The sequence below is a fragment of the Corvus cornix genome, chromosome 5 (genome assembly GCF_000738735.6).
Source record: "Corvus cornix cornix isolate S_Up_H32 chromosome 5, ASM73873v5, whole genome shotgun sequence".
In the NCBI taxonomy this organism is placed as follows: Eukaryota; Metazoa; Chordata; class Aves; order Passeriformes; family Corvidae; genus Corvus; species Corvus cornix.
This window is the reverse complement of record NC_046335.1, coordinates 4,411,882-4,439,605: the sequence shown is the minus strand read 5'-3', so window position 1 is coordinate 4,439,605 and position 27,724 is coordinate 4,411,882. Positions and strand designations below refer to the sequence as shown.

Here is a 27,724-nt window from a genome sequence, read left to right as displayed (position 1 = left end):
ACCTTCCTCAGGAAAATGCAAGTTTAGATTGTATTTTAATAGAAAACTTCCATTATGATTCAAGCATGAATATTTGACACAATTAACAAAGCAAAAGTTCAAAAGCCAAAGATCTGTTGTGAGGAGATTAAATTCTGTAAATTTACAGGCTTAGGAAGCCTCTTCCGCTCTGAATAATTAAATTAGTCTTTAATTTTCTCATTAATGCAAGTTTGTATGGAAACAGCTAAATGCCCTGGCAGCAGAGCAGTTTGTCCAGCTGATAAAGCCTCAGAATTCAGATTTAGCAGGAAGTAACAGGCACCTGACAAGAATTCATACCACAAGGGTGAAAAAACATCTGAAGTTCAAGAATCAGGCAATGATTGCTAAGAAGAGCCAATAAATCCTTTTTGCAGGGAAGAGCACGAGTTCTTCAACGCACAGGTTTGGAAACATCAATCTCACAAAGCACTGAATTGTAGGGTCTGACCTGTTTGTAGTCAAGGAGTTAGTGAAAGAATACATCGCATCTCTTGCATGAGTAACAGCTTCCAGATTCTCCTCAAGGACTTTTTTATTGTTTTGAACTCCTCTCAAAATCCTTTCAGCATCCCTCAGTATAGACCTTGGCACTTTGACATTTTGAAGGATGGATGGTTTGTTGAGCAGATGATGTTCAGGAGGATCAGGTGCAACAGGAGGATTTTTTGACTACAATTGAAACAGAACCTCTAGCTTTTAATCAAAGATTGTAATTTCCTATTAATCTGTTATCACATTGATGCCATCATATGGAATACTGCCCATGTGCACTACCAGCAACTTCAATTACTCAAGAGCATTCATTACGTTGCAAGTATGTTTAGAGAAGTGAAAGACATCCAAAAGATCTCAAATGGAAAATGATGTGAAGCATGAGAAGCAATGCTAATAAGGCTAATAAGCATGTGAAAAGATGGCAATTAGATACATGAAGTATCACAAGCAAACCTCTCCATGCAACAGTAATTAAATCTAATTAAAAGCCTAATAAAAGCCCAAGTCCTCTAAATATATGCACTTGTTTGGCATCAATCTACCCCAAGAAACACCAAGCAATTCTTGTAAGTTTTAACAAGATAAATCCCTCAGCAGCCCCTTGATCCTCTCCACTTTTGCTCATTTTCACTTTTCAGAAAGAACAATGAAACCTCTCACTTTGCAGATCCCTTTCACAGAGATAAAAATCGAGCATAAATTAGCTGCTAAGTACAAAAGAAAGGGACACAAGCACAGGAAACAAGTTCTCACATTCATTCTCACACACCTGAGGAAAAACCCAGAGGTCCATGAAAACTTTATTTAACAGTAAAAAATTTAAGAAGTGATAAATGTACATTAAAAAAAAAAAAAAGAAACCTCAAACTAAAATCAAAATACCCAAACTCGAGTAGACTCTTTCTGTTCTAAATTAGACAGCATATATGTATCAGTTTCTCACTGTATTAGTGAAATTATGAGCATCAACTGAATGAACAGAAAGAAAACCCCTCACAAATTACAACTCAGTTTTGGCTTTAAGGCTACTCTTTTGGCAAACCAGAATGAAACAGAAGTTTATGTTCTAACTGATGAACTGCCACAATGGACATAACAAAACAGGAATCAACACAGTGATCCCATGATCTTGGTTTTGGCCTGGTGAGAAAAGGACAATATATCAAATTATTATTATTATTATTATGAGAAAAGGTAAGAAATACAGAAACATGATCAATTGTAAAATGATGTAGACTTGCTAGTGAGACCCAGATCATGAAATGGTAACTGGATCAGTTAAATCTGTAAAAAACACTGCAAGCAGCAGCCCACGCTGTGCCAGTCTGAGACAGCAGCTTCCTGCCTGACATTATCCCCTCGAGGGATTTACTAGGACTGAACAAGACAAGAGTAATGTGATCTGTACAAGAGCAACCCTTTAACAAACATACAGGTGTGCAACAGGCAGGCAGTGATATTTCATTGCAAACACATTCAAAACTGCTTCAGCATTAGAGTATTTTAAAAAAAGCCCAAAAACCCACAAAAGAAAAACACATTAAAATTTCAAGATATACCTTAGTAAGATCATTCACGTCAGATTTCCATGAACTTGCTTCCTAAAAAGACAGAAGAAGAGCTGTTGAAACTTTAAGGTAAAATCCATAGGAGATACTGGATCAGTTTCACCAGCCACAATGAATTCCTTGGGATCTACAGCACCTCACTGCTCACTCCTGCTGGGTTAGAGCACCACCTTCTGTCCTCAGCTAATTCAGAGCTTTGCTTTATGACAGAGCTGGTTTATCATTTATCCAGAAATTTATCATTATCTCACTCTACAAACCTCTCAGTGATGAGGAGTCAATAGCTAAGTGTCTAACTGATTCAGCTCTCCATTTGCCAAGTCATTACATCTGTCTTTCTATTGACCTTTTTCATAAGAGAGATTTCATTTTTGTAACTGTGTCTTTCTCCCCTGCCATTCCTTCTCCCATCTCATCTTGTTCTGTTGCCTATACTGAGGTATGTTACTTGTTTAAGTTTTTAGCAATAGTGGTAAGAAAATATTTGCAACCTCAGTGGGGTACCTGTTTCATTCCTAGTAAGAACAATTAAATGTAAAATCCACAAAGTGTTACAAAATCTATAGAAAATGCATCATCTATGCTCTAAGAAATGACAGATGAAGCTGCATTTTCTAAAGATGTAACAACAAAACACAGGCAATACAAAGTATTTTTTAGGGAAACATGCAAGCTGAAACCTTCAATCACAGAAATGAACCAGCAGAATCAAAACTCTTACATTTCAAGCCAATTCCCAGAGCTGAATTTTCAAGCTTTTCTTCTTTCTCACTGTGTATATTTACAAGGACAGAGAGGACCACAGCAGACAGGTGGAACCAGGAATGGAACCAGGTTAAGAGAGAAAAGCCTCAACTGTAAAAGCTGTGTTGCCAGCACAGAAGCAGATCTTGTACCCCAAAAGTACAAAAGCATTAGCACAAGAAACAGCACAAGGATTCTATGCCAGGCAATTCCTTGGAAACAGCACTCAATAAAAAAAGAAGTGGCAAAATGAGAAAGGAAATGCTTAAGTCATCCCTAAAGCTGACTGGAGATATAGGGAACATTGTTCTTTCCCAAATGGGAAAACTACATCAGCTCTGTAGCTCTGCAGAGAACAGGCACCAAAATTATCCAAAAACCTTAGAACAAATAAACTTCTTTCTTTCTGTCTTTCTTTCTCTCTCACCTGTTTTATGTCTGGGACAATGGCAGTCAGAGTCCATTGCACACTCAGAGCATTACTCAGGTTCAAAGCTCTTCCACACACAGAGACTCCAATATTTAAATTCATTGTAAATAAATGTGGTCTTTTTACAGGTGTAGAAGCAAGAGCAACACTTGTACTGATACAAGACCTCTGTTTTTCTCCACAATTTTTACTCCCCTTATTCAAACCCCTGGTCATTCTGATTACATTGACTTTACCTGCAGAATGTTCTGCATTTCTCTTCTCAACTTGCCAAGATCCTGAAGTAAATCATCTGCTTTTTGCACTGTTTTCTCAATTGAATTGTAGCTTTCAAAAGAAGGGACTGAGTCTGCAGGCAAAGCATTGTGCCTGAGGGGAGAAACACTCCTGGTTACACCTCTCATGGCTCCTCAGGTGGCCCAAGAAAGTATTCAGCTGTGAAATCAAGCAGGAATTTACAGTGCAAGCACCAAACTTTTAGCTGAAGTGGAACTCACTTTGGCATCTGAAGTTAGAGAGAGGTTATTGGGTTTTCTCTGTTTACCACTTAACACCCTGAGCTGTATCCTTGTATTTTCAACAGTGAAACTACATCTAATAAACAAAATTTAAACTTTGACTACCTTTTCATTTGAAGCAATTAACGCTTTTGTGCACACTGTTCTAAATTAGACAGCATATATGTATCAGTTTCTCACTGTATTAGTGAAATTATAACATTAAATTACTGTCTGTGGAAAATATGCTTCAGACTGCATGGCTAAGAACATTTTTTCACCCATTTTAAAGCTTAGGAATTGTTAGGTGGATGCTGCTCCTGAAAAACACTCCAAGTGCAACCCACTGACCTCTGAGAAAGGTGTTACGAGTTACCCTTAGCAACAAGCCTTCATCTGCCTGCAGTTCAACAGAAACCACAGAACCATGGAATATCCTGGGCTGGAAGGGATCCACAAGGATCAGGGTTCAACTCCTGGCCCCACACAGGACACCCCGACAATCCCACCCTGTGCCTGGGAGCGCTGTCCAAGCTCTCTGAATTCTGTCAAGCCTGGGGCTGGGCCCATTCCCTGGGGAGCCTGTTCAGTGCCCCAGCACCCTCTGGGGGAAGAACCTTTTCCTGATACCCGACCTAAACCTCCCCTGACACAGCTCCAGTCATTCCCTCTATCAAAAATAATGCAAAAGTAGCATAGAAATACCCCAGCAGAGCTGTGCCAGACTCAAGGACCACACCAGTGGCTGTTACACCATCAGTATCTAATACACCTCTCTCCATTTCATTAAAACAGACAGAAACCCTTCCTCAGTTTTGGATTGTTGTGTTTATTCACCTGTCTCTCTCAGAATGCCAGCTCCTCTCATTGCCACTTAATGCTGTCTTCTTGGAATATTCTATTTGCTTCAGTGGTATTTCTGGAGAATTCAAAATGAAGTGAAATGAAGCAGAAAAAAAGAAAGGTAAGTTAATTCAATATATTTAATGCTTTCTTTTCCTTTCCAGATATTTCACCATTATATAATACCAAGAAGAGTAAAATATTTTTTTAAATTTAAAAATATAAATCTATTTCAGATAAGGCAAGTCACTTAAAACCACTCACACCAATCTGTCTTTCTAAGATTGCTTTAAATTAGCAAAGCTGGACGGAATTGGGATGGCAATGAACTGAGTCACTCAGAACAAATCTGACATTATAGACAGAATGCTTCTTCTTTTGTCTAATTTAATTTATTCCTGGACCCACTGAACAATAGGAATACCTGACAGCTTTTTAACAGAGACAGAACCTGATCAAAAGCAGTAAATTACTCTACATTTGCTTTACATCTGCTGTTTTCATTACAATAACCCAGAGAGCTTGTGGACCCATGAAAAAATAAAAACTAAAATTCAATTTAACCAATGATAATGACAGAGTTATTGACTAGCTCCCAAGTTTTACATTATTCTGTCTAATCTTCCTGAAACCTGACTATGAAAAAATATTTCAGTGAGCAATCATGCTGAAACTCTATAGATTAAATCAGCACTGTCTTCAAGTCTTTAGTTACTTATGAGTAAGTGACTTATAATACAAAACTAACCCTTCCCAAATGTAGATTCCAAATATTCTGAATATGTGCATTCAAGTGCCAGCAACCCAACAGGTCAGAAAAGGTGAGGACTACACAAAGGAACCCCCTAGGGAACCCCCTAAAGGAACTACTTAGGCCACTGGAGGACAGAAGTGTCTTACAATACCTTCTCTTGTAGCTTTGGGAATATTTTCCTTTTCCATTACAGAATTTTCTTTCTCTGAGATTTTCCCATTTTTGGGTACAGGTTCTGGAGCATATCTCCGAGGAACTGGTGTCTTCAGGGGAGATTTTTGTGTATGAATCCCATGACTTGGAAAATGGCTTGAATATGCTTCAGGGAATACTAAAAAAATAAAAGTTATTTAAAGGTTAACAATTTTCTTCATAGGAAATGATATCATAGAATCATAAAGTGGTTTGGGTTGGAAGGAACTTTAAAGATCATCCAGTTCCAACCTCCTGCCATGGGGAGGGACACCTTTCACTATCCCAGGTTGCTTCAAGCCCCATCCAGCCTGGCCTGGAACACTGCCAGGGATGGGGCAGCCACAGCTGCTGTGGGCAACCTGGGCCAGGGCCTCACCACCCTCACAAGAATTTCTGCCTGGCATCTAAACCTACATTCCTTCAGTTTGGAGCCACTCCCCCTTGTCCTATCACTCCCTGCCCTTGCAGACTCTAGAAAAAAAAAATCTAGAAAAAAACCCCAAGTTAGCTCTATAAATTCTTCACAAAATGCCAAACATTACTGCACTAGTTCAAAAAGTAAACAGGAAGAAAATTTCATACTTCTGACTGCTATCATAAAGGGATTAAAAAAAAAAACAACCCAAACCCAACTGTAGTTACAGGCTTCCACACAGATTACGTCTCAATAAGATTATTTTAAATCCAGGCCCCTCCTGGTGCAGACTTAGTAAATCAAAAGTCTCACTTCAATCTAAACCAGAAGATACTGGAACATCTTCAGAATGTCCCACAAATTTTAAAGAGCACTGGGCAATAAAACAAATTACACAGAAGAAATGTTTCCTACTCATTACTGATGTGATGCACAATCCAATATTAAAGGACACAAAATTAATGCAAAACTAACAGTGAAAATAAGACAGAAAGAATTTGTCTCCACCTTGGGCAGGTGCAGCACTGGTAGGGAATAAACCCCTGTGAGACAAAGGTGCCTCATCAGTGAGTGATCTGTGCTCTGGCTTCTCAGAGTGTCGTGTCAGGAGCCCGGAGGCAGGCCCAGGACCCTGCTGCAGGCCACGTGTGCTCACTGCAGAGCTGATGAGATGGGACTAGGAGACAAAATCACAGAGTATTTCTGAATCACAGAATTGTTAAGGCTGGAAAAGACCTTTAAGATTACCAACTCTTCTCCCAGGACCACCACCATGTTCCCCACCAAACCAAGTCCTCCAGAGCCACATCCACATTTTCTGAACACTTCCAGGCATGGTGACTCCACAACTGCCCTGTGCATGTTCCAATGTCTGACCATGCTTTGGTGAAGAAATTTTCCCTAATATCCAACCAAAACCTACCCTGGTGCAACTTGTGGCTGTTTCCCCTTGTCCTGTCCTTGTTCCCTGGCAGCAGAGCCTGACCCCCCCCAGCTGCCCCCTCCTGTCAGGGAGTTGTGCAGAGCCACAAGGTCCCCCCCGAGCCTCCTTTTCTCCAGGCTGAGCCCCTTTCCCAGCTCCCTCAGCCACTCCTGGTGCTCCAGACCCTTCCCCTGCTCCATTCCCTACTCTGGACACACTCCAGCCCCTCAGCATCTTTCTCGTTATGAGTGTTTTCACTTTCTTGATCCACTTTCACTGGATGTTTCTTTCTAATGTTAAGAAATAATCCAAATTATTGTAACACTAACAGTGAGATACAGAAGAAATTATGAACCTGAACTTTCTGCATTGTGACTTAGATACCTGAATATTCATTTGTTGCTCCTGGAGCTTTTCCAAGTGCTCAATCCGTTGCACCATGAAAGCATTCATCTGCTTCTCAAGCTCGCTGACTCTCTGGTGGCAGTGGGGCTCCTCATGCTGAGCCTTCATATTTGCTTGCTGTTCAGACATCCACTGCAGCTGCCTGTCTGTCTCCTGCAGTTTCTGAAGTAGCTCTGAAACTGAGTTGACTTTTGCTTCCAAATCATTTTGAACCTGCAAGAAAGGATTTAAAAAAAAAGGGAAGGGGAAAGAAAAACCATTATTGCAGAAGATGTCTGAGCATGAAAAGAACAAAATATCCTTCACAGAATCCTGGATTTGCATCCCAAGAGAAATAAAATTCTATTTAGCCCTAAAGTTTGGCAGTTTAGCAATATTATGAAATTCTAGCAGATAAATCAAAGGTTCTGTCTTTTGCCTATTTAATTAAATCCAAATTAGTTCCCTCTGGTATATTGGTCAGTGAGTGTGAGATGACAAACACACAAAGCACATTCAGGCTCTCTGGAGCTACCAGCAGCAATTTCAGGCTTGTTTGGAACATTTATGACTTTAAGAGGACAAAGAGCTGCTATTCCCACGAGCTACTCACTCACCTTGAGAAGTGGAGCTGTCGTAGCAATGGCAGCAGCAGTGGCTGCTGCAATGGTTGTTGCAGAGTCAACTTCCCTGGGTACTGACCTGGTGTCACCACCAAAACTTTCCCTTTTATCTGTGGGGGCATTTCCTAAGAGCTGTACCTTCACCTCCTTATGAACAGGAATATTTTGAGTTCTATAAAAATAAACAAATGCTTGTAAACAGCATTTTCTCCATAGCCCCTCTGAGCAAATTATTTCCCACAAACAGCATTGACATCACTGCATAAGCATTTCTCCTTGAAGTTTTGACACAAGATACTCCAAGGAATAAAATCAACTGGAAACACTTTCATACACAGAAAAAGAATACTAGCAGAGAACAGTAAAAAAACCCACTTGTTCCTTACCAGTTATGTATTTTGGCAAAAACTGAAGTGGTGTAGTTGTACAGAAACAGTGCAGCTCAGACACTAACAACTGTTCACACTTACTTTTGCATTAATACTGCTCTCAGAGCCTCCTTCTGGCCAGTAGCATACTGAGAAATAAAAACATCATCTGTGGGGATGGACAAACATACTTTGTTGAGATAATTGACACAACATATCTATTTCACAAGTATTATATCAATATATTTAATTTTGCTGTGAAGCATCTGTTGCCTGCAGGAACCACATCATCTATTGCAACATCAAATTGTTTCCCTTCAGTAAGTAGAAAACTTAAAAAATGATAAGAGCAGGCTTCATTTAACACAATTTTTCTAGCACTGAATGCTGGTATCAATGAAGTCCAATAATGGTGAGTAAAGTCTCAATGGTAAGCAACCAAGTCAGTAAAATGCTGCAAATTCTGACTCAAAAAATAATTAAAAACTAAAAAACTCAACAACTGTGATATGAATATTTCCCTGCAGTCATCATAAATTAAAACAAATTATCTTAATAGCTTTACATTATGCAAAAAGGATTGCAGGCTCTCCCTCACCCACTCTTTGCTGGGCAGAGGAAGCAAATGCTGATAAGTCAGGTAGCTGCTGCCTGTGAGTGTAAAAGAGGAAACTACAAAGTATTGATTTTTGGCCTTTGTGTTTTTTCTCCTCTACACAGCCCCAGATATCCAAGAAACCTGCAGAAGTGTGTTTTCTTTAAAAAGCCTTCACTTCCCTAAATCGGACTGAAATTGGCATATTCAAAAATGAAAGGAAAATATACTGACATTGTGATTTCTTAGGAATCTTAAGGATTAGAAATACACTTTTTTTGGTATAGGCTGCTTGAAGAAAAATATGCCTTTGTAATACAATTATTCACAAGAGGAAAATGCATCAAAAGAAGCCCCTTCCCCAAATAGTCCATTCAGAACATGAACAGTTTGGTTAACAAAAGGAATCTCAACACTCTGGTACACTGGCAGAAGTCCCACTCAGTTAATCACAAGAGTGTAATGCCAGCAAGAATGCAGAAAAATTTGCAAAATTTAAGAATGTTTGTTAAAATTACCATCATTTTATCAAAGCAACCTTTGAATATTTTCACTCAGAAGTTTCTGTAATGAAGAAAAATACCTAAAAGCTCCCTTTTCCTTTAATTAATCAGTCTTCTTAGGAAAAAAAAAAAGGGGGCTGCAGCAGTAGATTGATGTGTTTTACCTTCAGGTCCTCTGCTATCTTCCAGCAGCAGTGAAGGATCATCTTGTGCTGCAGCTTCTCCAGGATAATCCTTCAGAACAAGAGAAGGAAAAGCAGAGATCAAAGCCTCTGCCAACAGTAGGCAAAATTTTAGAGGCAGATGGAACTGCTGAGCACACAAATGGAACCATTTGCACACAGTAGCACAAGGGCATAAAGCATGCAATGATCTCTACCACAGAATCATCTGGACATTGCTGTCAAGAACTCGTGGCATTTTAGGCACTAAAACTCTAGAAACACAATTCAAATTAAAAGTATATATTCTAGGTGCTGAACAAGTTTCTTCTCATTTGTGGCCAAAGAAGTAGTAGTGAAACTACACCCGTTTAAGTTTAGCCAAGGTGCTAACCTGAGAGAATTCAGGATTGCTCCCACACAGAGAATTAAGAACTGCTAAATAAAGTCCCTCCAAACACATCAGCAATAACACCACATTTGCAGCAACTCAAAGAGGAAAAGCAGCTGGACAGCCTTGGTGCAGAGGCTGAGCCAAAATCCTGTGCTGCTTTTAGAGGAGCTACAGGTTTTTGAGGAAATTGCTGTTCTCTTAGCCCAGGACTGAAGGAAGGAACAGAAACTTTTCTTACCATCTGGGATAAAAACATGGGCTCTGAAGTTTCGACTGGAAGCAGACATTCTGGATATCCCTTGGTGCTTAGGACTCCTAAAATAAAAGCAGTTTTATTGTGGTCATAATGGTGTGTGGTGCATTTTCTGTACAGCTCCACACTTCCCTTATCTTTGAATGCCTAAACATCATGACCCTCATAACACAAATGACCACGGAGACTGAGCTGAAGCTTAAAAACATCAATGAATTCTGTGAGTCTCAATGAGAAACTTGATTTACAGCATGGGGAAAACTCTGAAAAACAGAACGTTATTAAAGATCCTTTAAACAGGGATGTTTAACAGGGATTAAGCATCCCTACCGCCATGGACAGGGACACCTTCCGCTACCCCAGGTTGCTCCAAGCCCCATCCAACCTGGTCTTGGACACTTCCAGGGATGGGGCAGCCACAGCTTCTCTGGGCACCCTGTACCAGGGCCTCACCGCCTGCACAACTCGCTTCCCATGCGCAAAACAGTTCGGGAAAACAAAGTGTGCTGACAATTGCAGTACGAGAATACAAAGATTCCTTAATTACAGAACTCCTCCATGGCTGAAATCGCCTCTCAGCGCTTTCAGCACAAGCCCGAGCTGAACCCGACGGTCCCTGACACACCTGGAGCGGCGCCGGGGGAGAGGCGGGGGATCCCTGCCCCGCACGGAGCCCAGGCCGGCACCGCGGCCGGGGGAGCGCGGGGAGCTCCGTCTGCAGCCACATCCCCCGGGCAGGGCGAGACCCCGGCCCGGAGCTTCTGGACAGCGACCGTCACTTTCCTGCCGCGGCCGCCGGCCGGGGGCTTCTCCCTGCGGACCCCCGTGGAGCGGATCAGCACATCGCCGGCCGTCAGGCTGCCCAGGGAGTCCTGGCTGGAGCTGCTCTCCGCTTCCATGGGGGACGATGAGGGGTTCGGCGAGCGGCGCCTTCACGAAGGGGCGTCCGTGCGGGCCGGGCGCTGTGGTGGCCGGACAGCAGCCTGAAAGCTCCGAGGCGCAGTTCCCTCCCACGCCGCGGGCTCGGCCGCCGTCCCTAAGAGCGCCCCGCTCCCGCTGTGCTGTGCTGTGCTGCGCTGTGCTGTGCTGTGCTGTGCTGTGCTGTGCTGCGCTGTGCTGTGCTGTGCTGTGCTGTGCTGTACTGTGCTGTGCTGTGCTGTCCCGTCCTGTCCCGGCCCGGCCGCCCCCGCCGCTCCCGCCGCCGGCACCGGAAGCGCGCGGTGCCATGGCCACGGCGTCCACTCAACGGCGTCCGGCGGGAAACGCGGGTTCGCCTCTCAACAGCGTCCGGCGGGAAACGCGCGCGCCGAGAGGGTAAATCGGGCGGCGGCTCTGCGCGCGGCCGATTCGCTGGCCCGTGGCGAATCTGCGGGGCCCGTGAGCGGCGGGCGGCCTCGTGCGCGCGCGCGTGGCGAATCTGCGGGGCCGGCGTGCGGGGCGGTGAGTGCGCGCGGGCCTCGGGCGCGTGAGGGGACGGGAGGGGGGACGGGCGCGCGCTCGTGAGGGACCGGGAGCGACCCTGAGGAACCGGGAGGGTTCCCGTGGCCTGGGAGAGCCCGTGAGGGACCGGGAGCGACCCTGAGGAACCGGGAGGGTTCCCGTGGCCTGGGAGAGCCCGTGAGGGACCGGGAGCGACCCTGAGGAACCGGGAGCGTTCCCGTGGCCTGGGAGAGCCCGTGAGGGACCGGGAGCGACCCTGAGGAACCGGGAGGGTTCCCGTGGCCTGGGAGAGCCCGTGAGGGACCGGGAGCGTCCCCGTGGGCCCTGGATGGGGAAATCCCCGCCCTGCACCGGGAGCTTTCAGTGGGGATAAGGGCGCTCTGTGCCCGGTGTTGGGCCGGGGCTTGGCTGAGCGAGTGACTCCTGAGGAGCTTCAATGTGCCCTTGGAAGGGAGAACTGGAGGATGGGAGTAAAAGGAAAAGACCGAAAAAATAAAGCTCGACGTGAAGTTGGTTTAGCCTCAGGTTTTGATTTTATTGAGTTAGAAGCGTCAGTCAAGTGTGATCTCACTTAAATCGGAGAGTGCTGATGGGAAAAGGTGTATTTTCCCTCAGGACTGACGCCCATACGCGTGTTCAGTGTGCTCAGTGAGGCTCCCCTGGTGCCTGAGGTCAGACTGACTCTGGTAACTCACACTTGGTGTTGGATTTCTACCTCTGATCCCTTCTCCTTCAGAGCAGGGTCCAGGCCAAATCCAGAAGGCAGTGAATGATAACAACCTGTGCACCAGCTAAACCTGGTTATCCAGCCCCTCTCTCTTCTCAGCCTCTCCTCACTTCATTAAACGCCTCTGGCCTCTTAAAATCAATTAGTTTGGGCTTCTTTTAAATCTGATGTCCATCCAGTTGTAGCCTAGTAATCCCCCATGATAAAAGAACTTTCTCTACAACCTGTGGGGAGTTTGCCTTGACACAATTCTTTGACTTGTGATTTTTATCCTTTGATACATTTCTTTGGCTTGATGTTTTTATTCTTTGTCCTTTTCAGAAACACTTGCGTGGTGTTCTCTGTGTGTAACTGGAAGCAAAGGTTTAAGGAGACATTTCAGCTTTCTTTTTATGGAGTAGGTGGTACCTATACCTAATTCAGATGGTTAATGGGGATTACAAGTGTGAAGGATTTATAGTGTCTCTCCATCACTCTTCTTCCCAGAAAAATTCAGCTCTTCTCTAAAAGGTGGGGGGAAAAAAAGTCCCAAACACAGGGCTTGTTTATTTTGCTCAGAAGGGACTTCTCTTAATGTTTTTTTTAGAACACCAAAACATATTTGGAATAGCTCCAGGGCCTTTCAAGAAGGGAGATTTCCCAGTTCTTGCTCCTTTCTGGTGAACCAGCACACCCAGACTGTGTGTCCCTTGCAGCAGAGGTTTATTCAGAGATCTCTGCTTCCTGCAGTGTGAATAGCCTTGTTTAGAAGGGCAATGCTGGATTTTGAAATCGTGTTTAGTCCTCCAGGCTCTGTAGGATTAAACCTGAACCGTGCAGGAGTGGTGTGAACAGCTCTGTAGGAAGCTCTGGGGTGGGTTGGTCGAGGTGCTGAGCACTCTTTCATCACCCTTTTTAAAGCTTTTTTCAGAGTTGCAGGGAAAGAGGAGAAGCAGCAGGAAATCTTGAAATAATACATTTGCCAGACTTTAGAATGAACCAGATTTGCACATTCCTGGGAATGTTCAGTAGCTGATTTATAGCTGAAGGTGCAGCAGAGCCGTGTAATTTCACTGTGGAATGTGTGAAATACCTGTACTGGGACAAGAGCTTCAGGCACTTCAGATCAGATGGTGCAGTTGTGCTGATGTGAATCAGAGCCTTTCCCAGGTGTCAAAGCTTTGTGAAACTACAGTTTCAATCTGCCCAATCTTGCCGAATTAGTCACAGAAGGACAGGCATCAGTTCTGCTATAAACACAAATTGTGAAGCAACACTGAGCGTGAGAAAATGGCACCGACAATTGAAGCTTGGAGCTTCCCGCGTTTGGCAGAGGACAAAAGTCTTTCCTGCTCCCTGCAGTTTCTGTTTAATTATCTACATACCCTGCCCTGAGAGAATTGTCACTGGTCTTGTTTTCTCACAGGCTGAGAAGTGAGAGTGAAGTTGCCATCACTTCTCACTGGTTACCCCAGGTGATGGGCATGTCCATTCTCCTAAAACAAATTAGGGGTTTAGGATAGAGGAGATAGGCTGGAGAGGGACTTGGGACAAGGGCATGGGGTGACAGGACAAAGGGTAATGGCTTTGCACTGACAGAGGGCAGGGTTAGATATTGGAAAGAAGTTCTGCCTGTGAGGGTGCTGAGGCCCTGGCACAGGGTGCCCAGAGAAGCTGTGGCTGCCCCATCCCTGGCAGTGTTCCAGGCCACATTGGACGGGGCTTGAAGCAACCTGAGATAGTGGAAGGTGTCCCTGCCCATGGCAGGGGGTTGGAATGAGATGATCTTGAAGGTCTGTTCCATCCCAAACCAGTCTGATTCAGTGACTGCCCGAATGAAACCTGGTTCCTTCTTAGCCACCATATCCTGTAGGTTCTCCTTCAGAATAACCCACGTGACCTGTCTGCCCACGAGGAATTCTTGCATCTTACATCCCAGAATCATCTGTGCCCTTGGCCTCCAATCCCTGAATTGTGTCCCTGTGCAGGGATAAAGTGTGATGTTAAGAGGCAGATGTCACAATCCCTGTGCTGCTGGGAGGGGGTGTAGGGAGAGTTCACTTGTGAGAGCTCCCTGGTGCTATTTTTAGTTGCTTCATTTTCTTTCTGTTGTAGAAATAATTGTTACTGTCTCTTTGTTCATGTTCAGGCAGCTTGTGTACCCCTTCCCTTCCCCCTGCTGAGACTGCAATAGCTAAAGCTCTCTAAAACATGAGTATCTTGCCCAAAAATTGGCAAAGCATAATAGAAGATTAATTGTAAGTAGCCCTTGCTAAAGGGCTAAAAGAACTTCTTTTCCCCCAAAGTGGTTGCACTTCAGTGCTCATTTTTCTTCCACGAGTTGAATTAAACCGAAGGAGCTTGTTCTTGTCAACACATGATATTAGTCTGCATTATCATCTGTGATGATAGGTCTTAGATAACATGGAAATTAAGGGAAAAGGAAGATGAGGCTTCAGTATTCTAGGAAACCTGCAGGGATGCTTTCAAGCCTTAACATGTTCAGTGTGTTGGGTTAGGAATGTGAGTCTTCCTTGAGGATGCTTGTTTAAATTCTTGGATCCATGGCTGTTTACTTCTTCCCTTTTCCTTTGTCTGTTTCATTCCTGTAAGGCCATTTTCACTCCATGTTTTTCTTGCATTTAATTCACTACGGTCAATGACCACAACATTTGCTGTAGTTCAGGTGTTTGGTGCAGCTACACAGAAACCAGGCCCTGCACCTGGTGCTGCATCTGTTCAGTGACTGCCAGTTTGTATTGGCCTTTTTTCCTCACTTTTTACAGATCCATCTAAAGTCACTGAAACTCTAAGGCTAGAAAGTGTTACGACTTTGCTTCTTCCCCAGCTCCTGCCCTAGTTTATTTAGTAAGTTTGACAGCACTTAAAAAAATAAATAAGGTACTTTATAAGTCACTTTAGCTGTGTGAAATGCCCTAAACGTGTTTAAAGGACAGCAAATAACAGGTGGATCTGGTAAAGTTTCATACCTGGAATTATCTTGGATGTTCTTCTAAACTGAATACATTCCCAATAGATAACTTCTCTTTGCGTGAACGGCTTGGAAGTTTGCCAGCAAAGTTGCATTTAAACACACTTCAAGGATACATAAAATTCCATTCTGATGTAAAATGTTGCAGTTCATATTTATGTTTTTTATTTAAAACTCGACTTTTATCCTCACTTTTAGGTGACTGAGTCACAGGCGGTGGAACATGGCTGGACAATTATCAGAGTCTGATCAGATCAAGCAGGTGAGATGCTGCATTTGGGAGGGGTGGCTTTGAAGGTCTTGTGCTGCTCTGTCACACAGAATGGAAGGTGTAGGGCATAGGGAAGGACAAAAACTCTTGAGCTACCATCTGACTTAACACAACCAAAATTTAAACAGGTGACCATTGACAAACAGCATGTTTTGAGTATGAGCAGCTTTTGGTGCTGAAATCTTCTGACTGAGAGTAAATTTTTCTAGTGACTTGTCCTTCAGATTCAGTGTCACCAGCTAGCCCATGCAGCTGCAAGAAAAGTTAAAACAGATTTTTTTTTTTAATATTCATTGTCCAATTTTTATTTACAGTTCAAGGAGTTTCTTGGCACGTACAATAAACTTACAGAAAATTGCTTCGTGGACTGCATAAAGGATTTCACTAGCAGAGATGTGAAACCAGAAGAGGTAGGTGATGGCCTCTAATGACCCTTTGGTAGAATTGCTGTGCAGCTTTCCAATTTCAGAAGCAACTTTGAGAGTTTTGATCTTTCAGCTGGCTAAAGCCAGGCAGCAGCCTTCAGGGGAGTGTGGGTATCTGGCATGTTGCTTCCAAGTGAGTGCCCTGTCCCTGGGAGTGCTCCAGACCAGCTTGGACAGGGCTTGGAGCAGCCTGGGATAGTGGAAGGTGTCCCTGCCTGTGGCAGGGAGTGGGACTGGATGTTCTTTAGGGTCCCTTCTGACCAAAACCATTCTAGACGTGGCTGTCACACACAGAATCTGCCCAGTCTCCACTGAGTATTGGCTGCTCATTGCAATTCCATGTGTTTCATTCCCTGAGCAGTCAGTGGAGGTTCTCGTGCCTTAACTTCTCATGGATAGTAGCTCCATGGACATGGAAGCTGCCCACCTACAGCCTGCATCTCATTCTTTGAAGCATCCTGCTGAAATATTTGTTTACCTGCCCACGTTTCTGCTTTGTAGTGAGTCACAGGAACACAGCTCTGGCTGTTAAATCCACTTCCCTGCACTGCAGGAAGCTCCCTCACGTTGGCATCTCCGGAAGGATTAAGCTCTCCATAAGATTAGTCGCATGGTTTTGCTTCTTGCCTGTTGAGAGGCTGTTTCAGAGCCTAATCATTTTGTTGGTTAAAAATCTAATAACCTTTGCTTGACTCTGCTGGCAGGAAAAAAAAAGCCAAAATTTTAAACTAACTAATTGTTTTTTGAGCATTTTCTGTGTCCTTGGAGTTCAAATCCTCACTGCAGGCAAAACTCATGTCTCCTTTCAGCTTTGGTTCTGCTGCCCTGAACAGAGCTCTTTTAGCTTCCCAAGACAGATTTCTTTGTTCCCTAATCTTCCCTGCATCTGATTTAGTGGAATTCTACTACAGGTCATAATTATTCTGGATCACAGATTATTTAGGTCCAAAAAATACTCTTAGATTCTTAGAGCAACCTGGTCTAGTGGGAGGTGTCCCTGCCCATGGCAGGGGGTTGGAATCAGATGATATTTAAGGTCTCTCCCAACCCAGACCATTTTCTGATTGTGACCTGCCTTACGTTACTTCTGTGGATTGCAGAGGGTTCGTGTCTGGTAGTACAGGAGCTACCTGTTAACAGTGGAACTAGGAAGAAACTTTCTTATGGGACGTTCTGCCCCCATTACCCATTATGGGATTTCTTGCAGAGCAGCTGTCTCTGCAAACAGGACACTAGTCTAGATGGACACTGATCTGTCTGGTGTGGAAATTCCCACGTTCCTCTTTAAAGTTTTAGTTCCTTATTATATAATTAATACCCCATGCATCCCTTGACAAAACCCAGCTTCTGAGCTCTTCCCTTACACAAGTGCCACCGCAAGTCTGGAATTCCCCAGCAGCTGTCACACACGCTGCTCCCTCTGGCAGCAGAGGCTTGGGGCAGTTCCCAAAGTTGTTTTCCTAGGGAGACTTCACTGCTGCTCAGCAGGTTTGGCTGTAGCTGGTGCCAGGCTGAGGAGAGAGAAGGGCTGGTGCTGGGTGGTGTGTGGAGCTGCTGGGGTTTTGTCTTGTTCATTTTCATCCCTTCTGCTTTTTGCATCCCTTTGTACCGAGCAGAACCAAAGCAATCTCTGGTTTCCCAGGCAAAGGGGTTGGCTTTCCTTTCTACCCGAATTTTTACCTTTTGCAGTGATAGCAAGGTTTTGAGCCATGGCACAGAATATCAAATTGGTAGGACTGTAGCTCAGAAAAAAATCTCACAACTCTTTCTCTACATTTAAAGATAGAAAAAAACTACTTTAAATTTTAAAAATACTGTGGATGGAATAGGCCCTGGTATTTATTTTCCTGTCCAGCTGACTGATGTACTGTGGTGGCTTTGCTGAAGGATAACCAAGCAGGTACCACAAGGCTGGTAGAGCCAAGGAACAAGGGCAAAACAGGGTGAAACTGAGCTAGCAGAGAGTGGATCATATGTGGCTATCAAAACCAGTATGTGTCTGTAAACAGAATTAAAACAAAATGTACTAATTTAATAGATTTAGTATTTATTTCAAAATATGTAGTTCAATGCCACAAGAGGAGCCCAAGGACAAAAGGATGGTATCTCCTAGGTTCAAGGTGTTTTCCATGGAGACTTTAGTATGAGAATGAATATTAGAAGATGTTTCAGGCATACCACAAAAACTAAATTTCACATTTTCTACTGCTCTCATCTTGAGGCTTGACAATATGAGATGTACTCACCTAATTGTTTATCCCTGTCTGTGGTGATATTTTGGGTCCTGGTTGGGGAAGTGTTTTAATTATTGTCTGAAGCCCTCTATTTCCCTCTTGCTGTAGATAACTTGCTCAGACAACTGCCTGCAGAAGTATCTAAAGATGACACAGAGGATCTCCATGAGATTCCAGGAGTACCACATCCAGCAGAACGAGGCTCTGGCAGCCAAGGCAGGACTGCTCAGCCAACCTCGTTAGACCAGAGCACTGTGCTCAGACTCAAGCTGTGCCAGTGTCCCCTGGGCAAGAACACATTTGGGGATTCCTACTGTCAGGATGTGTGTCCAGCAGCTCAGAGCAGAGCTGTGGGTGCTGCTCAGGCAGTGGGAGCCATGAAGGGTTAAACAGGAGCTCAGTCGTGGTGGCCTGGCAGTGGAGTTTGTTTCCACAAGGGAATGATGCGGATACAACTTTTCCCAGGGCCCACAGACTGGTGTCTGAATTTCAGGGGTGTGGGAGGGCTCACCTGCCTTTTGCTGAGACTGGTTGAGATGAATCAATGTAACATGGGGAATACACTTTTTTATTTAATTCAAATAAAATCAACAGGAGCCATACACGTGTGTGCATTCTTTCCAGAGAGCCATTTTTGGCACCCTGCTTGAAAGCAGCTTTTCATTTGCTGGAGGCTGTGCTCAGGTGCCGTAGAGTTCTGTTCATTCACTGCTGCTTTAGGAGCTGACAGATGCCAGAGGGAGCTCAGGCAGGGGTGCCCCAGGTTATCTTTGCCTCGTGCCTCACCCTGTCATTTACAGGGGACAGAGGGGCAGTAGCAGCACTTGTGCCTAAGGCAGCTCCTGTGCATTCCTTGTTTCCATCAGGGAGCCCCACGGGGTCCTCCCAACCCGGCTGCCTGGCCTGATGCACTGCAAGTTCTCTCCTTGATCCGTGTGAATGCCAGCAGGAAATACAGGGTCTGCATAGCACAGGGTCTGCGCTGCTGCTGCACAAGCCCACAGAAAGGTTTGGAAGGCAGCTGGATTGGGTTAGGATACACAGCAGTGCTTTGGAAGGATCCTGACAGCTGAAATCCTGCAGCCAGGGCATTAGCGCAGTGGAATGACAGTGGACAGGGACCCTGTGCTTCAGTTCTAACTCATACAGGAACAACGGGAACTGAACATCAGGAGCGCCAATTCTGAGATTGCACGTGCAGAGGAGTGAACCAAAGCTAGTTGATGTCAGCTGCCAGGTTCTGTTATTTATAAAATGAAAGGCAACAGCAAGGAACAGAAAGGGGAGGAAGACTTTTTTGTTGTTACCTCTCTAGCTTTTTATTTCCAGAAGTTTGAATAATTTCCTCCTTTTTTTTATTACTACTCAAACTCCCAGCTGTCCAGGCTGTGGATTCCTGGCCCCTGAGGGCAGCACAAGCCCTGCCCCTTGCACCAGACACTGCTCTCTGTGCTGCTGCTCCAGCTCTCCCTGGAATCCTGTTCCTGTGCTTGCAAAGGTGGCAGGAACCAGTGTGAGCCTCCAGTCTCACGTCCTTGTGTTTTGTACTCACTGTATCACAGCTTCCTCGTTTGCCTGTGCCTTGTTACCTTGGAGATGCGTAAGAGAGCTCACTCTGAAAGAGTGAAGGCTAAAAACCAGCCCAAATAAGGCAGCAAAAGTCTCCAATGTCCTGTTTTTTCAAAGAAGTATCAGGCTAAAACTGTCCAGATGGTTTGCTACAATCAGGCCACAAATGTTGCAGCCAATTAGAATCAATACATGCATAGTCAAGACTGAAGGCTTTCCTTGAAGCAGCTCTCTTTTTGTTAAACATTTGAAAGTAATCCATGGTTGAGATTTTCCAGTGGGTCTTTATGTGCAAGGAGCTGCTCAGAAAAGTCCCTGAAGAGTTTAACTGATGGAAGTGGAGGATTTTCATGTCTTCTGAGCAAATCAACTTGGGGCTAAAGTGACTGGGTTATTAAAAAAAAAAAAATGGTTTTCTCTCATTTCAGCATTTGGAGGTAGGAATATATTTAATTATTAATTAGGACAGATTTCCTGAACAAAAGGTAAAGTAAGTTTTAGATGGAATAAGTTAATAAATTACTCACTTTCAGTTTTGGATATCTGGTTTTGTCCAGGCTCTATTTCACTCCAAAAAATGTTGTGATCTTTCAAATCCAGGTGACTGGTTGCATACAGATGATACAAATATATTTTAGCTTGAAAATAAAGTGCATCCATGTTAACTAAAGCATCCAGGTGATAAAAATAAATCATAAAAATGGGATTATGGTTTTACTCTGGGATATAACAGAAGGACAACAGCATTTTCTTAAATGCTGTTAAGGGGTGTCAAGAGGAGGTGATTCACCTTGCTGAGGCACATTAGGTGCAGGAATGGATCCAGCTCTGATGGATGAAGGAGCAAAGGGTGAAAAACAGGATGTTGCTGAGAAAGGAGTACTGAGAAAGCTGTGGAAAAAGTGAGCCAAAGTGGAGGTGGGAGGGGAGGGAGCAGGAGGGCAGCCTGCCAAAAACCAGCTCAATGAAACCGAGCTGGTAAACAGACACTCATTTGGAGGAGATGCTCGCTCACTGCAGCAGCGACAGGAACACAGATCCTTCCTGCTGGAAACACACACAATTACTTATCAGCCCACAGAAACCAGAACCGTTTCAGCAGGAAGGGTCAAATGAGAGCCTTGCTCCAGAGTGCCCTGGACAGCAGCAGTGCTGGCAGAGGCATCAGATCAATCAGCTGGAAGATTATAATAGAGGCTCCTTGAATTCTCTCCAGGATAAAAGCAAAGCCCCAATTTATGTAATCCCCTGCTGAGAGCTTCAACTGCTGAGCTCTGTTGGAAGGCAAGAAAAGGAGTGACTGCAGTGCTGTCAGGGAGTGTGGATGAAACACCGAGTGTGGCTGTGGCTTCAGAGCAAGGAGGCAAATCCTCCATGCTCTGACATTCCCCTCTCTGGGAACTGGAGCTTAGCAACAGCTCTTGTTTCAGCATTTTCTCTTAGCTAGCTGGGAAGTCGGCATATGGCATTTAGAGAATCCAGTTCAAATCTTAGGAAGTCCATTAAGTTCAGCTCTGAAAATGCTTGAATGAGTCTGGCCCAAACTCTAAGAGCTGTAAAAGCAATTAAGAGCTTGTGACACTTAACCTGCATTATGGCTGCACCCTGAATTTCCAGAGGAAAGCATTAAAAGAACTCAAAAATTTACAATTCTGCTTAATATTAGAGGGTTTTAAAAATGATGTTACCCTGTACAGGGATGCTGCAAGGTGCCTCTGAGCCAAAGAGGAATCACATTCTCATCAATTGTTCAGGGTTCTCCAAAGGAAAAGCAGGAAACAAGAACTGCAGCAGCAGCAGCCAAACCACAGCCACAAAAACCAGCTCCCTCCTGCACTGCCTGTGGATAACATTATTCCATAATTATTCCCACAGGATTAAGTGGGGCTGCTCTCACATTCTGAATTAAACACATTCAAATACCTGCACAGACCAACATAGAATTTTACTTTTCACTGGTTCCCCTGCCAAATCCATTTTTCCTTATCAGAAGGGGATTGTCCTGCCCACCTCAGGGCAGCCACCCTGAGCTCCTGCCCCTCCATCCATGCCACTGGGATGGCACACAGGGGTCAGCTGCAGGGTGGGAAACACAGCACGTACAGAAGGAATCAAAGGTTGGGGTTTTTCTTTTTTTTTCTTTTTAAAATAGCTTTATTTATTCATAAGGGAAATAAAGGAACATCAATAGAGATGGTTTTAAGCTACACATCCACATGAACAAGTGCCTTGTTAAAACAGAAAGAAAAAACACTCTTGTGCAATGTAACAAAGTATTTCATACAAACTCCACATCTTACCCCTCCTTATGAAACTGGCATAGCTGGCAGGAACATGGTAAATTAGGTCAAACTGTACCCAGATGAGGGATTAGAGGAGGAGTTTAGGAATAGCTGAAGACACTGACAGCGCTGGAATGGAAACACTGGGTTACTCTCAACAGCAGGAAAAGAGAGAGACATCACCAAACCCACAGCAACCAACCCAGAGCAGTGTGTCCCTCACCACCAGGCTCAGGGGGAGGGTTAAACACGCGAGTGAGAACCCCCTGCAGGTTGTCACAGCGGTAGCAGAGCTCCAGGGCAGCTTTTCTTTGCTGGCAAACACTCAAAGAGGGAAAGTGAAGCAAAGCTTCCGTGGTTACTGCAGTGAGTGAGCTGTGCTGCTGCAATAAGGCCAAATGCCATCAAACAAAGAGACTTCTTCATGTTTGAAAACTCCTGGTGTGGGATATGCAACAGCATAAGGGTGTTAACCAATGTAAAGAGCTGCAGAGCTGAAGCAGAACCAACCTGCTCTGAGACAGAATTCAGGGTTCCTCTGCAATGTAAGGAGCAGGAAGAACAACATAAATAGCAAAGATCATTCAAAACAAAGATACCAGACAAGTCCTATTCTTAGAAAATCTGCTTTCACAATTAACACTGTTTTATCCTTCCCGTATTCTTTAAATGAAAGCACGGTGAGTATTTGTCATTGGGCTGTGGCTAATCATAAAATCCACCACTCAATGTGGCATTAAAACAAGCACAAATTCAGACCAGAAACACTGGAACAGAAAACTGAATTTACATATTCCTCCAAAGCAGTGGATGGGACTAATAAATGCTTTTGGAATTTGGGGAACTCACAGATCTCCAGAGCAAACAAAAGACCCCAAATAAATCCCAGCTACTCAGTGGTAACTGATAAAGATGAATAATTTTAAGCTCTGAGACCTCTTAAAATCCCATCTATTTGGTGTGAGGTAATATGGGAGAATTTTCTCAAAATTTGAGAGCAATAGCTTAATAGTGTGAGCTAATTATAAAATGTCATTTTCCTAAGCCCTGGAATTACAGTGAGTCAGCCTCTGGCAAAATCCCCTTTGGTTCCACAGTTTTATGTTTCCCACATCCCCAGACCTTTTATCCTGCACACCATAGCAAATAATAAAATCCCAAGACCAGAGAACGAAAAATAACCAAGATTTCAGTGCATAATTTCTGCAAAGGCAGGGGCACAGTGAAGTAAACAGCTCAACATACTTTTGTGAACACATTAATCTTTTATTTCAGCTGGTAAATCTGGCTCCTGGCTCATGTCAGATTTCTTTCAAGCCATCAAACCAAACCTCCTCTTTTCTTAAAGACAACAGCATTTCTTAGACTTACTGCTGTAAAAGAATTCCAGTAAATGCTGCCCAGAAAATCCATTTGGCTGCCTCAGCTATCCAAGAATATTTTTAATGGGGAAAAGACGAACATGTTAAGTATTAATGTTTTTAATGTGACATTCCATCTGGTTGACAAACCTGTCTGGAGAGAAAAGGCTCTCTCAGCAGTGGATATTCTGACTGAGGCACAGGAGTTGACAATCCTTAGATTCAGATTCTCTTTCCAGCTCCACATCAAAGCCATCCTGAGTAATTTTGGTATCCATTACTGCAAGGCTCCCCCTACAAAAAAGAGAATACACATCCATTTAAAAAATTTCTGTCTATTCTAATGCTGCACCTTAAAAAGAATTAGATTCAAGCATGCACAAAAGCACGAACACAGATTTAATCACCTTTTCTGCTGCTCCCTGTGAAGGTCAGATACATCATCCTTCATGAAGACACACATTCCTTTGCCCTTGTTATGCTTTTAATTCACTGATAATTACTACTGCAAATCTGCTTAACCTCTGTCAAAACAATGACTTTTTATTATTGTTCTGACAACTCTGCTTCTCCTGCCTGATCTCCTGATCTGTTCAGGCTGATTAAGCAAGAGAAACTTTCTCAGCCACCAGCAACCTGAGAGAGGAGCCAAAACCAAGCAGGGATTTAACTGGGTGTTGCTAAACTTTCACAGTAGAAAATAAAAACTCATTAGTACAAATGTAGCTGATACACTTGACGGAAAGAAAGTGAAAACTAAAACAAGGAAATGAATCTTACCTTATGTCCTTGCATGGAAACATTCCAAGTTTTCAGATTTATGCTAACACCAAAATAAGGTATCAGCCAGCAGTGTGACAGTTCTTTGTATCAACTGAAGGAAATGAAGGAAGAGTCTGATTCTCTTACAACCTTGTTCTTTTTAAGAGTGTTGCATACCACATCAACCTTGTTCTTTTTAAGAGGGTTGCATACCACATCTAAATTTTTTTTTTTTTTTAATCTCCTAAGGAAGCTTGAAATGACATTTTGAGAAAAACCTGTAGAGCAGAAGGCAGGAGAACAGCACAAAGACTGCCACAAGGATGCTTTATTTTTTGCTTGGTCTCAGAAACACAATATTTAATCTCTTATTTAAAAAAATCCCAATTCTGTATAATCATAATTACTGTGTCTTCAACAGCATAAACTTTCATTCAGTGAAAGACATTCTGGAATTTATATCAACAAGGTTTCAATAAGGGGATTACTGTAGAGTTACAAATCATAGATTTTATTAGGGTTTTTTCTTGATTTGACCTTTAACCCACGATAGCCCAATGATACCAGTTAAATCTTCTTTTCTCTGTGATACTTTTAAACATCATAGGAAACTACTGCAAACATCTACTGAATAATTTAACTGATATGCTCCTTCCCAGAAAGATAAAACCAGGAAATCAGTGACATGCTGGAGGCTTTGCCAGTGGCTTGGCAGAAAGTCCACCTTTTCCTGCAGGTTTAGTGCTGTGCCAGAATAATGCCAGTTGTTTTTGGGGTGAGCAGTGCAAGGCAAGCAGGTGGAACAGGAAGCAAAGGAGCAAGTTCTCTCTGCCAGTGGGTTGGAATGGGTTTCCATGTTCCACAGGAGCATACCTGGAGCCTTCCAAGCAGTGTTTTAAACATTCCTAAGAGACAGGAGCAGCAGTCAGCTGAGAACACACGTGGGGAACATCCAGACCGAGGCACAGACGGGCAGCAGCTCCTCCATCCTCTGTGCTGGGAGTGCCTCTGTGCCTGTTTCAGATCTCACAGTATGCACACAGGTTAGATATCAGAGATCTGCACAACACGTAATTAAACTTGTTACTTCCCCAGATTTTAAATTTGCTTCTGCAAATATTAAACATGTGACCCATGCTACTTCCTTTTAAATGAGTATTGCTTTTTATTCGTAGCTATTATAAGATTAACAAGTAAAAGTTAGATCTGAAAAAAGTCTTTACAGTAATTTATGGAGATTAACTTTCCTATTTAGGGTAAAGTCCAGACATTTACAAGAACAATCACTTAAATAAAAATAGAATATAAAGCCTATGTTTAAAACATGGCCTTTATTAGCGCTGTCTAGTGAGCTCCATATTTATCTTACATTGAAATAGTTCTGCTCTGCTGAAGAAAAGACAGAAAAAGTGCATTTACAAGAGTACTTTTTCTTTAATTTTCTGCGAAAACGGAAGGAATTGGAATCACAAGTTGACAAATGTTGTAAAATGAAATTTCAAGAAACATCAATTTTAGTAATGCTACGCCATCACTAGTGTTTCCTCCTGACCTTCTGCCGTGTGGAACCAGAATATCCCGATATACAGTCTAGAGCATCTATGTTATTACTCTACAGCATATTAAACACAGAAAAAGGGGTTCAGACCCCCTTTCAATGTACAAACATGAATAAAAAAATTGATTAAAAAATCACTTTTTATACATAATGTATATGCAAACTGCTTTAAATACATGGGTTTGGAAGAGTTATTTACAACCTGCATCTGCCCGTGGGACAATCCACAGGCAGAGCACACACAGTTGCTTTACTTTATTGGTGCATCTCAACTTTGGGAGATATAAATTTATTCGGCAGTACAGCAAACACAAGAACTTGTGACAAAGCATCTTAAGGGCAACCCAATAAATTTTGTTCCTCCAAACAAGGTTAAGTACTAGGACTGCCAAAGTTTCCAAATAAAGTTTTAGTTGAACCCAGATGCCTGCTGGCAGATCTGTGTGGTGGAGGATATGTAGACAGACCCATTGGAAGTACAGGCTTGGCTACTGGATAACTCCTCCTGAAGAACCAGAACTGATAAGGATGTTTTGTCCAAAGAGTGAACTAACCTAGAATTTTTTTTTCCAATTTTATTAATATTTTAAAAAATACATAAAAATACAACATCCAATGTCTGAATAAATATATTTAACAAGTCGCAAGATACCTTATTTTACACAAAAATTTCAGCTTTAGAAATCTTGTTAAATAAGTTCATTGTTGTTATATATTTCATTTTTCGTCTTTTTGTAACAAAATAAAAACTCTGAAATTACATAGAAAAAAGACAAAATATTTTTGTCAAGGGATAAGATAGTCCACTGAAAACCTATTCACAATTCCACTGTAAACATTAATAAACATTAAAACATTTGCATAATTGTGTGCTCAAAAATCCTATAAAAAGTGGAAGACTTATTACAACTGTAGTTTTCAGTCAACTACACTTCCTTTCACAATTTATTTTGTCCCATTTACAGCTTTAAAACTGGGCACATTGCTGAACACATACTTTGGCAGTTCTGTATAGCAAGTGCTTCCACAAAGAGGAACTACTCACCAAGAGTTACCCACAGCTCGGTGAAAGTGCAGCAGTTACTCAGTTCTTTTGGATAATACTCTGATGTCTGCTTGGTGCACTTGCTTTTTTTTTTTTTTTAAGATCACCCTAGAACACCTGAATGCTTCATTGGACATAACTTTTCAAATTTCATAAGTGCCCTTTCTCTGTGTTAAGAAAAACAAAACAAAACAAAAAGAAACAAACAAGAAACAAAAACAAACACAATGACAAGGATGTCACATTGTGCCTACAAACCTTCAGTTACCAATGAGCTTAAGTTCTCTGAACAGTAAATTAAACAAAAGAAGAGGGTAGGAGGGGGGAACAGGTACAGTCCAGCAGTGGAAGTGTGTACAGGATATACTTGGCAATGTCAAACCAGTTGAGTGCTTTCTGTGGCTGAATTTCAGGGTTTATGTCCATGGCAGCAAGTTGCTGGCAAGGCAGAAAATGTTTTATCACCTGCATTCGACAGCCAGCACGTTCTGGGGAGGAGAGGATGACGAGGGGCTCATTCCAGTGTCTGAGGAAGCAGATGACATGGATGCTCCTGTATGTGACACTGAACATACAGAACAACAGATCAGCAGCAGGTTATTGAAGTACAGCTCACAAGGAAGGCTTCCTTGGTTATTAGGTTGTTTAAAAAACATCAAAGCAGCAGCACAGGCACAAAAAACTGATACAGAGGTTCTGCCAATTGCTTTCACTGCTGTATTCACAGACACAGGATTAGCCTTACCCAATTATTGAAACGGTAACTCAGATGAGTCATTGCACTAATGGAAAACACTTGCACTAGGAAGCCCAAGTTTCTAATACACAGTTATAAAAGGCAGCAAACGTTTCTGTCAGGTTCAAGTTCTGAAAAGCCACAAAAATTCTTTCTAAATATGTATGCAAACAGA

The 27,724-nt window shown here is 43.0% G+C and overlaps 3 protein-coding genes across 9 annotated transcripts in view; 1 reads left to right on the top strand and 2 right to left on the bottom strand.

Moving 5' to 3' along the window:
• KIAA0586 (KIAA0586 ortholog) overlaps window positions 1-11,299 on the bottom strand; it is a 68,225-nt gene extending 56,926 nt beyond the window's left edge. For all 3 annotated transcript variants that reach the window (XM_010396462.3, XM_010396471.3, XM_019281258.3), the window contains exons 1-12: window positions 10,794-11,299; window positions 10,154-10,230; window positions 9,525-9,594; window positions 8,365-8,431; window positions 7,889-8,066; window positions 7,272-7,505; window positions 6,473-6,641; window positions 5,507-5,686; window positions 4,596-4,677; window positions 3,498-3,630; window positions 2,079-2,120; window positions 473-693 (exon numbers count right to left, since the gene is read on the bottom strand). In XM_010396462.3, the coding sequence (XP_010394764.3) occupies window positions 473-693; window positions 2,079-2,120; window positions 3,498-3,630; window positions 4,596-4,677; window positions 5,507-5,686; window positions 6,473-6,641; window positions 7,272-7,505; window positions 7,889-8,066; window positions 8,365-8,431; window positions 9,525-9,594; window positions 10,154-10,230; window positions 10,794-11,067 (1,727 nt within the window). In that variant the 5' untranslated portion in view covers window positions 11,068-11,299. The remainder of the gene's footprint in view (window positions 1-472; window positions 694-2,078; window positions 2,121-3,497; window positions 3,631-4,595; window positions 4,678-5,506; window positions 5,687-6,472; window positions 6,642-7,271; window positions 7,506-7,888; window positions 8,067-8,364; window positions 8,432-9,524; window positions 9,595-10,153; window positions 10,231-10,793) is intronic.
• A 266-nt stretch (window positions 11,300-11,565) lies between these two features.
• Window positions 11,566-18,838, top strand: TIMM9 (translocase of inner mitochondrial membrane 9). Of its 3 annotated transcripts, none has more exons than XM_039553412.1 (4): window positions 11,566-11,608; window positions 15,505-15,568; window positions 15,892-15,987; window positions 18,345-18,838. In XM_039553412.1, exons 2-4 carry the CDS (start codon window positions 15,530-15,532, stop codon window positions 18,477-18,479), a joined length of 270 nt encoding a protein of 89 aa, XP_039409346.1. In that variant the 5' UTR covers window positions 11,566-11,608; window positions 15,505-15,529; the 3' UTR covers window positions 18,480-18,838. The 3 variants fall into 3 exon arrangements, with proteins under 3 accessions (XP_039409346.1, XP_010394808.1, XP_010394800.1); XM_010396506.4 differs by lacking the exon at window positions 11,566-11,608 and adding an exon at window positions 11,676-12,732; XM_010396498.4 differs by lacking the exon at window positions 11,566-11,608 and adding an exon at window positions 12,753-12,845.
• A 5,685-nt stretch (window positions 18,839-24,523) lies between these two features.
• The window catches only part of ARID4A (AT-rich interaction domain 4A), a 47,553-nt gene continuing 44,352 nt past the window's right edge, over window positions 24,524-27,724 (bottom strand). For all 3 annotated transcript variants that reach the window (XM_039553410.1, XM_039553411.1, XM_010396524.4), the window contains one exon: window positions 24,524-27,378. In XM_039553410.1, the coding sequence (XP_039409344.1) occupies window positions 27,275-27,378 (104 nt within the window). In that variant the 3' untranslated portion in view covers window positions 24,524-27,274. The remainder of the gene's footprint in view (window positions 27,379-27,724) is intronic.